The sequence below is a fragment of the Nematolebias whitei genome, chromosome 8, assembly GCF_014905685.2.
Source record: "Nematolebias whitei isolate Nwh7 chromosome 8, NemWhi1, whole genome shotgun sequence".
In the NCBI taxonomy this organism is placed as follows: domain Eukaryota; kingdom Metazoa; phylum Chordata; class Actinopteri; order Cyprinodontiformes; family Rivulidae; genus Nematolebias; species Nematolebias whitei.
The window spans coordinates 1,365,722-1,376,443 of NC_056505.1; the positions used below are offsets into that span (position 1 = coordinate 1,365,722).

At 45.0% G+C, this 10,722-nt stretch overlaps 1 protein-coding gene across 1 annotated transcript in view; it reads left to right on the forward strand.

Moving 5' to 3' along the window:
• The window catches only part of LOC119412961 (protein unc-13 homolog B), a 141,509-nt gene extending 134,382 nt beyond the window's left edge, over window positions 1-7,127 (forward strand). The window contains exons 29-33 of the mRNA XM_037679971.1: window positions 807-954; window positions 1,040-1,096; window positions 1,209-1,292; window positions 2,014-2,173; window positions 6,845-7,127. Of these exons, the coding sequence (XP_037535899.1) occupies window positions 807-954; window positions 1,040-1,096; window positions 1,209-1,292; window positions 2,014-2,173; window positions 6,845-7,127 (732 nt within the window). The remainder of the gene's footprint in view (window positions 1-806; window positions 955-1,039; window positions 1,097-1,208; window positions 1,293-2,013; window positions 2,174-6,844) is intronic.
• The last annotated feature ends 3,595 nt before the right edge of the window (window positions 7,128-10,722 follow it).

Below are 10,722 nucleotides of genomic sequence, written 5' to 3' on the forward strand. Positions count from 1 at the left end.
CTGGACATGTCCAAACCACTGTCCCTCCTCTGGACATGTCCAAACCATCTCAGTATGTCCTCCCTAACTTTATCTCCCAGTTGTTCAACCTGTGCTGTACCTCTGATGATCTCATTCCTGATCTTCTCCATCCTTGTCTCTCCTAAGGAGAACCTCAACATCTTCATTTCTGACACTTCCAGTTCTGTCTCCTGTCTTTTTGTCCATGTCTCTGTCTCCAGACCATACAACATACCTGGTCTCACCACTGTCTTGCAAACTTTTCCTTTGACCTTTGCTGACACTCTTTTGTCTCAAATCACTCCTGAAACGTTCCTCCATCACTCCATCCTGCCTGGACTCTCTTCTTCACCTCTTCACCACACTCCCCATGTTCCTGGACAGTGGACCCCAAGTCCTTGAAGTCCTGCACCTTTGTGACCTCTGCTCCTTGTAGTCTCACTGTTCCACCTCCTCCCTCTCATTCACACACATGGACTCTGTCTTACTACGGCTGACTTTCAGTCCTCTTCTTTCAAGTGCATACCTCCACCTCTCCAAGTTCTCTTCCACCTGTTCCCTGTTCTCACCACAGATCACAATGCCATCTGCAGTAAACCATAAATCTGTTCCAAATAACTTTACAGTTCTAGAAGATATGTCAAGAGTTGTTTGTCCCACGTCTCCAACAAGAATCAAAGTCTTTTCTGAATGGATGGGACAAAAAAACTCTCACCGTGTTTTTCCAACATGAGTGTGACTGAGTAGAAATCTCATTTTTGTTTGTTTTTATATAAAATTCTTAAATTGTCTTTGCTGCCTTTCAGCAATACTTCCACGCTGGAGGCAACGGTTTGAAGAAGGCGTTTGTTGAGAAAAGTCCTGAGCTGGCTTCGTTACGTTATGCCCTGTCGCTGTACACCCAGAGCACCGACGCTCTGATCAAAACGTTCGTCATGACCCAACACTCCCAAGGTGAGTCCAGACACGACCAGAAACCTGCTGGAGTCTTCTCATTCTGGCTGCAGTTGAACTACAATTCCTCTGAATGTTTCTTCAGTCCATGATGGGATGGGCGTCAGGATCACAGGCAGTGAGAAGGTCCGACCTGAAAGAGGTACGCCTTCTTCCTTCCATTCTTCATAAAGTTCATGGAACTGATTTAAAGTCAAAAGATGCTCGACGTCAGTCACTGAAGCGGTAACAGTCTAATAACATGTGCTTTACAGGATCCGGGGTGGAGAAGCCGATCGGAGAGGCTGTGCTGCAGATCGACACGATGCTCGGGAAGGAGCGCAAGGTCAACGTCCGAGGTGACGCTCAGATTTTATTACAACAGTAACATCGATTCGTTTGTTTGTCGTGCACTGAAACTGGGTTTTTCATCTTTAAAATATTATTATGAGACAAGAGACCAGTTTTTTGTTTTTGTTCAAAAAGAGTTTGTTAGAGAATTGTTTAGGAGAGCCGAAGTATATGAAGAGACACTCGTAACAGATGAAAAGAAGTAAAGCCCAAAATGTTGGGCCTGTTGTCACGTGGCAGGAGGTGTTAATCCCAGGATCACAGATTTGACACAAGAAGCTTCAGGAAAAACAAGCTCAACTTTATTTTTACAAAACAAACAGACATGGCTGAAAAATGTCGACAGCTAGAGCTGAAGATAAAACCTGACGTGACGTTTAGAGCATGCAATGCTCCTCTGATGTGTGGCGTGGACCCTGACAGCTTCACTGGACTGGAGCAACACCTGGGGAACAGGTGAGAGAGACTGGGAAGAAGAAGACAAGCAGTGGAAAACTACGGGAACATGGCAGAAATACAAAGAACTAACAGACAAAACATTCACACGAACCACAAACACAAAAACTGACGCTTGTTGTAAGACTGAGTGCATGAAGCCTCGTCCTCACCAGGAGGTGGATACGTCAGGTGTGGACTTTAGGTGCTGAACTTTAGTTCTCAGTAAAAATCACCAGCAAATGTAAAACTGTTGATCATTGTTCGTTCTGTGCTGTCTGTTTGTCGTCGCAGTCATCGCCGTGAACGACATGAAGTGGCAAACATCCGGGATGTTCCGGCCGTTCATCGAGGTCTCCATGGTGGGTCCATTCCTGGCCGACAAGAAGCGCAAGTTCACCACAAAGTCCAAAAACAACAGCTGGACGGCAAAATTCAACGAGACCTTCCAGTTGTAAGTTTGAATCTGAAGCACAAGCAGAAAACAAATTAAAAACTAGAAGGTGTGAGCACTGAAAGACTCGGCCGAAACTCAAATAGGTAAAGTTTTAAAGATGGGAAAATATTTAAAGACCAAGAGACACACGGAGCTGAAAGATGGAAACATGTTGAGGAGACCGTTGGAGAGATTCTCTCGTTCTGACATTGTTTACTCTAAAGAAGCACACTCAGCAGGAGAAGACTTTTAACCAGGATTTATACTGGCAAGGTCACATGTCAGGACAGGTTACATACATATACATAAAATGTACGCATGACCATAAATATGCATAAAGTACACATGAAGACCATAAATATACATAAAGTACACACAAAGACCATAAATATACATAAAGTACACACAAAGACCATAAATATACATAAAGTACGTAGTGCAGGAGTGAACCCAATAATGCAGGGAAAAAGTCAGGACTCAAGGATTTACAAAAATAAATACTCTTTAATAATAATAATAATAATAATAATAATAATAATAATAATAATAATAATAATAAATCAAAAGGGCTGATGTGGCAGCATCTTACAAAAACAGGGAACAAGGAACAGATCAGGCTGGCAGGACAGGACAATACCCAACAGCGACGAGACAAAGGACAAGACTCACTGACAGGCTTAAATACACAGACAAGACAGGACGTGATTACAAACAGCTGAGAACAGAAGGTGCAAATAATCAGGAATAATGACACACAAGGGTGCACAGACAGGGAAGGCCCACAAGATGGCACCATTCCTACAGTACTCACCCTCAAGGATGCCCCCTGGCGTCCCCAAAAAAAGCCCCCCCAAAATACTTGGGTGGGTGGAGGGAGGAACTGCAAGGATGGAGGGCCCAAGACAAAACATCACAAAAACAAACGGACAAAAAACAAAACCAGGGAACTAACTAGACACAAACAAGGGAACACAAAAGTCTGGGTGGCCGTGAGGCCGTCCATCAGGTTGGAGCAGGTCTGGCAGGCAGCCAGGAGGCTGTCCATCAGGCTGGAATAGGTTGGGCGGGCGGCCTGGAGACCACTCATCAAGCCGGGGCCTGTCAGGCAGGAGCAGGACAGACAAGTGGCTGGGAGACCATACATCAGTCCAAGGCCGGTCAGGCAGGTGGTCGAGAGGTCGTCCCACAGGCCACTCAGATGGGTGGCCGTTCAGGCAGGAACAGGTCAGACAGAGCAGAAGCGAGGACCTCAGCGGGCGGAGCAGGAGCGAGGACCTCAGCGGACAGACCAGGAGCGAGGACCTCAGCGGACGGACCAGGAGCAAGGAATTCAACGGACGGACCAGGAGTGAGGACCTGAGCGGACAGGTCAGCGGCAAGGAGCTCAGCGGACAGGTCAGCGGCGGGTTCAGGAACAGGGTTAGCTGCAGGCTCAGGGACTAAGGTCGTTTTCACACCAGATAGTCCGGTAGACTCGGTTCGGTTCGGGACCAATATTCATGACCTTTTGTTACATTTGAGCTGGTGCGTTTGCATTCACACTGCAATGTGCAGTCGAGTCAACCTGTTGAACCAACCTGTTCCCCCACTCGCCTGTGGGGGCGCTGCAGCAAGAGCTACTGAAAGAAACGACACAAAAACCTCTGAAGACACGTCTTCTTCTTCTTCTTTTGTAAATAAAAACAAAAACGAAGTGGCATCAAGTTTTAGCAGTTTTAGGAGTTATATTTAGTCATTTTTCAACCATGGACTCAGCATGAGCAGAAGAAGAGACAGAAGACCACGGAGAATGTTGTTCTTCACACAAGTCAGCTGACGGCTCCATATAAGGTCAGAGAAATGCGTGTTTGTTTGTCCTGCGGAGCGGGGCCCGGTCTGTTTACATTCAGGGTGCATTCACAGCAGCCCTGTTTAGTCGCTTTAATCCAACTCCAGCTTGTTTTCCTAGAAAGTCCAGTTCATTTAGGGAGGTGTGAACGCGCCATCAAACTCTGTCACGGAACAAAAAGGTGAACTCTGGCCCGGGCTAAAACCTAGGTCTGGGTCCGGTAGAAGAGAACTCCAGTGGTTCCAGTACAGTGTGAATGTAAACAGACCGGACCCGCTCCACAGGACAAACAAACACACATTTCTCTTATATGGAGCCGTCAGCTGACTTGTGTGAAGAACAATATTCTCCATGGTCTTCTGTCTCATCTTCTGCTCATGCTGAGTCCATTTTTGAAAAATGACAAAATATAACTCCTAAAACTGCTAAAACGATGCCACTTTGTTTTTATTTTTATTTACAGAAGAAGAAGAAGAGAAGAAGAAGAAGACGACGTGTCTTCAGAGGTTTTTGTGTAGTTTCTTTCAGAGTTCTTGGTGCAGCGCCCCCTCAGGCAAGCGGGGGAACAGGTTGGTTCAACAGGTTGGTTCAACAGGTTGGTTCAACTGGTTGACTCGACTGCACATTGCAGTGTGAATGCAAACGCACCAGCTCAAATGTAACAAAAGGTCATGAATATTGGTCCCGAACCGAACCGAGTCTACCGGACTATCTGGTGTGAAAACGACCTTACACTGCACTCGAACCGCGCTGGAGTTCGCTTCTACCGGACCGAGACCTAGGTTTTAGCCCGGGCCAGAGTTTGCCTTTTTGTTCCGTGACAGAGTTCGATGGCACGTTCACACCTCCCTAAATGAACCGGACTTTCTAGGAAAACGAGCTAGAGTTCGATTAAAGCGGACTAAGCAGGGCTGCTGTGAATGCACCCTGAATCTCTGGAATCCTTCTGTCGTCGACCTCTCAGACGTGGGCGGCGATGTGGTTCAGGTCCAGGACCGGGCCAAGAGAGAGGAGCTGAGCATGAAGGTGGTGATAGTCTGTGGGTTCAGAACAGGCTGGATCCTCGTACTGCGTGGGTAATGCAGAGGCTGCAGGAGATGGGGAAACTACAGGGACTGTGGTAGGCCAGGAGGCAACCACAGGGGCTGCAGCTGCGAGGATCTCAGGAATCAGGATCAGGGAGTCCGGGACTGGTTCAGAAACAGAGGAGTGGTGTTTGGGTGGAGGACTAGGACTGGCAGTGGATGAGTGGCTTCAGCCAACATTCTTCCTCCAGCACCTCGTCCAAAATGTCCTCCATACCAGGAGAGTCAATTAGTCCACGGAAACGAATATATTTTTCTAACATGTTTTTTGTGACCTCCCACCTTTCCCACAGGTTACAGGAGGTGGCTGAGTCCACATACCTCTGGACTGTGTCACAGAGTCCAGACAAAAAACTCTCACCTGCTGGGTTCATGGTTGGACTCGTCGTACTGTCAGGGTTTCCGACAGAGCAGGGCAGAAGTGAACCCAATAATGTAGGGAAAGAGTCAGGACTTAAGGATTTACAAAAATAAATACTCTTTAATAATAATAATAATAAATCAAAGGGGCTGACGTGGCAGCAACTTACAAAAACAGGGAACGAGGAACAGATCAGGCTGAAAGGACATTACAAAACGACGACGAGACAAAAGAAAAGACTCACTGACAGGCTTAAATACACAGAGAAGACAAGACGTGATTACAAACAGCTGAGAACAGAAGGTGCAAATAATCAGGAATAATGACACACAAGGGTGCACAGACAGGGAAGGCCCACGAGATGGCGCCATCCCCACATGAAGACCATAAAAATACATAAAATGTACACATGAAGACCATAAATATACATAAAGTACTCACATGAAGACCATAAATATACATAAAGTACACACGTGAAGACCATAAATGTACATCAAGTACACACATAAAGACCATAATTATACATAAAATACTCACATAAAGACCATAAATTTACATAAAGAACACACATGAAGACCATAAATATACATAAAGGACACACATAAAGACCATAATTATACATGAAATACACACATAAAGACCATAAATATACATTAAGTACTCACATGAAGACCATAAATATCCATAAAGGACACACATAAAGACCATAATTATACATAACATACACACATTAAGACCATAAATTTACATAAATGACACATGTAAAGACAATAAATATACATGAAGTACTCACATAAAGAACATAAATATACATAAAATACACACATAAAGATCATAAATATACATAAAGTACACACATGGGGACCAGTCAGTGAAATTAGCCATGAGCTGCGTTCTCTGCTCTCTTTTCCAACATGATCAGGTCAGCAGAGTTCAGGAATCGTCCTTGAAGGCAGCTGCAGCCTTCTCACCCAGTACAAACATAGGGTTCATGGGCAGAGATAATATTTTTTTGGGAGACCACTGAGTTTCTTGTTCTCAGAGCAGACAGGAAGAATGTTCTCAGCCACAATAATAAAAACATCTATAACCTTTGACTACAAATTCTCTGACAGAGACAAAACGGGAAAAGACCCGTGAGACATAAAGGACACATATTGGTGCTAAATGAAGCTTAAGGAGACAAAAAAGATAAAAATGGAAAACATAGAAGGATTGGAAGAGACCACAAGGAGACCCGACCAGATGAACTTTCAAAGAGCTTAAGGTTTCTGAAGATTCTGATGTAAATAAAGTTCTATGTCTCCAAAAGTCATAGCCGTCCTGAACGAGGAGAACGTTGTGATGCCTGCCTGACAGGAAGTGAATGTTGACTCAGCGTTCCAGTCCTGACTGGTTTTTCTTGTGCCCCACAGCCTTCTGGGTAATGAGTCCCCGGACTGCTACGAGCTCCAGGTGACGGTGAAGGACTACTGTTTCGGCCGGGCAGACCGGGTGGTGGGCGTGGCTGTGGTCCAGCTGCGAGACGTGGCAGACAGGAAGAGCTGCGTGTGCTGGTGTCCTCTGGGCCCACGCGTCCACACGGATGAGACCGGAACCACAGTGATGCGGATCCTGTCCCAGAGGCTCGCTGACGAAGTGGCCAAGGAGTTCATCAAGCTGAAGTCTGAAACCCGACCTATGGAGGAGGGCAGGTGAGCTGAGGTCCTGACCCAGGACCAGGTGTTCTCCAAGCGCCGTGACCAGCGTCGTCTTCATCCTCGGTGGACGGACTCCCAGCCGGTCTAACCAAGACCTGAGAAACAAACCGAATGGGTAGTACAAGAAAGGTTCTTTCAGTTCTTTAGAGGAACCTTTTGAGGATTAGAGTTTTCTGCAGGACATTTTTAAAGATTTGACCTAAAATCCAAATGATGAGACTCAAACATTTTGGTTCCATGAGAGAGGTGAGCAGAACCGGGTCTACCTTGCTGCTGAGTCCCTCTAACATCCTGTGTGCTCTCAGGGTTCTGGTCCTCCAGAACCACAACAAGTCATGTTTTTCATCACCGGACGTGTCTTCCTCACAGTTCCGAAATTTCCTGGAGAGTTTTAGCTCTGCAGCATATTCTGACGGGTCAGAACCAACAGCCAACCTTTTAAAACGACCCAAACCCAGGTTGTTGGAGCCAGTCCCTAAAAATGAACACCTTAAATGGAGCTCACAGTCCAGACTCAGGTCTGCACGGAGGAGCAAAGCATTGTGGGTGATGGTGTGAGCTTCTGCTTTCAGTGTTTTTTCAACCTTTATTCAGTGAATGCAGGAAAACTCAACGTAAATGGAAGAAGGACAAACTTTTATCATGCTAAAAACACGTTGCAAAGACTATCAGAGCACCGTTAAATCAGAAAAACAAACATTTCTCCCAAATCATGGCCACAAACAGTCCGAACACCCCGTGTTCTTTTCAGCACCATGAACTCCATTTGAAACATGCCTCAGTCTGCCAGCATGGATGCCTCTGTAGACGCCTGTAATGATGTGATCAGATTCTTTGTTGACAAGGTTGAGTCGATCAGGTCATTGATTCCACACTCCACAGCTGACCCGTCTGTCTTTGCCCCCTGCTCAGCAGTCTTCAGTCATTTCTAAATGATGTCGTTGGTCATATGAAACCCTCAGGCTCCCCTTAAACAAGTCCTACCCTCCACTGGACCCTCTGTTCTTGCTATTACTGTATAAACAGCAGTATGGCTACAGGTGTGGTTCCTGATGTTTTTAAGCATGCAGTAAATTAAAAAAACTTGGACTTGACCCTTCAACTTGCTCAAACTTTAGACCTATCTCCAAACGTCTGTTTCTTTCTAAGATCGTGGAGAAAATAGTTTTTATTCAATTTTATTCAAGTTTTTGAATGAAAATTCTATTCTTGAGATTTTTCAGTCTGGCTTTAAGCAGCTACACAGCAACGAAACAGCCTTGGTCTGTAATGACATTCTCCTAGCAAATGACTCGGGTCAGTCTGTGATCCTGGTACTCCTGGACCGTACTGCTGCATTCAACACTGTTGACCAGAGTATCCTTTTATCGCGTTTAGAGCACTGGGTTGGGATTACAGGTGCACCGTTAGAATGGCTCCGTTCATACTTGAGCAACAGGAGTTTCTGTGTTAATGTTGCTAACAGTCGATCTGCTTCAGTGCTTCTTTCCTGCAGGGTCCCACAAGGCTCCATTCTTGGACCCCTTCCGTTTGATTGTATCTGCTGTCCTTGGGGTCTATCCTGAGGAAACATGGTCTTTCCTTTCATTGTTATGCTGACGATTCTCAGATTTATCTGTCACTAAAACCTAACAGTTCCTACTTCATTCAACCTCTGCTAAAATGTTGATGACATCAAGATTTGGATGGCTACGAACTTCTTAAATATTAGTGATCAGATAACTGAGGTCATTGTGTTTAACCCTAGCTCTGCCGCTGTCTCTGACCCTGTAAACCTGCACTCCCTTCAGCCTTATCTAAAGCAGTCTGTAACCGTGTCAGGATGGTTTTAGACTCAGACTTTAAGTTTAATAAACAGATTAAATCTGTTCTGCAGAAAAGCTTCTTCCAGTTAAGGCAGATAGCAGAACTTAAGTCCGTGCTGACCAGATCCAAGCTTGAAGAATGAGTCCATGCCTTCGTTACAACTCGACTGGACTACTGTAACGTGCTTCATGTTGGGGTCAGTCAAGTCCCTCTCACGTCTCCAGCTCGTCCAAAATGCTGCAGCTCAGCTCTTAACAGGAACTCGCAGGTCTGAGCACATTTCACCAGTTCTGTCCTCCCTTCACTGGCTCCCTGTACGTGTCAGAATAGATTTTTAAATTCTTCTCTTAACATTTAAATGCATCAATGGCCTTGTACCCTCATACCTCTCTGACCTTCTTCATCCTTATGCTCCTTCTCGGGTGCTGAGATCAGCTGATCAGCTGCTTTTGGTTGAATCTCAGAGGAGATCGGGCTTTTTCAGTCGTGATCCCAAACTCTGGAACAACCTGCCCCCCAACATCAGACAGACCGCCTCAGTCTCTGCTTTTCAAGCTCTCCTGAAAACTCACCTGTACTCACTGACATTTAACACAGGCTGATCTCATTTAGTTTTTCATCGTTGCTGATTATATTTTGTGTTTTTATGTTTTTATTCCAGATGCTGTAATTATATCTTGTTATTATTATTTGATGCTGTGATCTTTTTGTTAAGCACTTTGTTTCCTGTTTTAAATGTGCTTTATAAATAAATCTGACTTGACTATTTCTACAGATTAGTCTCATTGAGCCTCGAGGACTCATTTACAAGAGAGACCTGATTTGAAGAACACAGATCAGGTACAGACAACAGTAGACAATCATATAAAAACATATAAAATGAAAAGTAAACAGAAGAAATGATATAAAACCGAAACAAAACAGTTACATTACAAAGCGATGGTATGGAAACAAGCAGCATATTGATTGTTCTGTCTTTGGCTTGAGAACAAGTCGGAACAGAAACTTTGGATCTTTGGGTTTTGGTGACTTCCTCAGAGTCAGAGTTTCTTTTTTTGTCATTCACACTACATGTGGTACATGTGGTGGAACGAGATTATGTTCACGGGGTCCCAGTTACATTCCACAATAAAATATAAAAGAAAAACAGTGATAAGATCTAAGATATGAACTAAGAAAAACATCAACTAAATATACACGAAGCACTAATAGCATAAAAACATTATGTTGAACAGCAGCACGAACATGAGTCTGTGTGAGCAGATGAGTAAGAATGAACACAGCAACATGAAACAGATCAGCAGCAACATGAAACAGATCAGCAGCAGCATGAAACAGATCAGCAGCAGCATGAAACAGATCAGCAGCAACATGAAACAGATCAGCAGCAACATGATGTGATATTTCACAGTTATTCTTCTGGTTAGAGATTCATGAGTCTAACAGCCTCAGGGTAGAAGCTGTTCCTCAGTCTAGTGGTTCTACACTTAATGCTCCTCAACCTCCTTCCTGAGGGGAGTGGAGCAAAAAGTGTGTGTGCTGGGTGAGTGGGGTCCTTCATGATGCAGGTGGCCCTCTTCCTGCATCTGGAGGTGTAGATGTCTGTGATGGTGGGGAGACTGACTCCAACATCTTCTGTGCAGCCTTCACCACTCTCTGCAAAGCTTTTCTTTCTGCAGCTGTGCAGCCTCCATGCCACACGTTGATGCTGGAGCACAGGATGCTCTCCACTGCACACCTGTAGAAGGAGGTGAGGACTGAGCTTCCAGACCAGCTCGTCTCAGCCG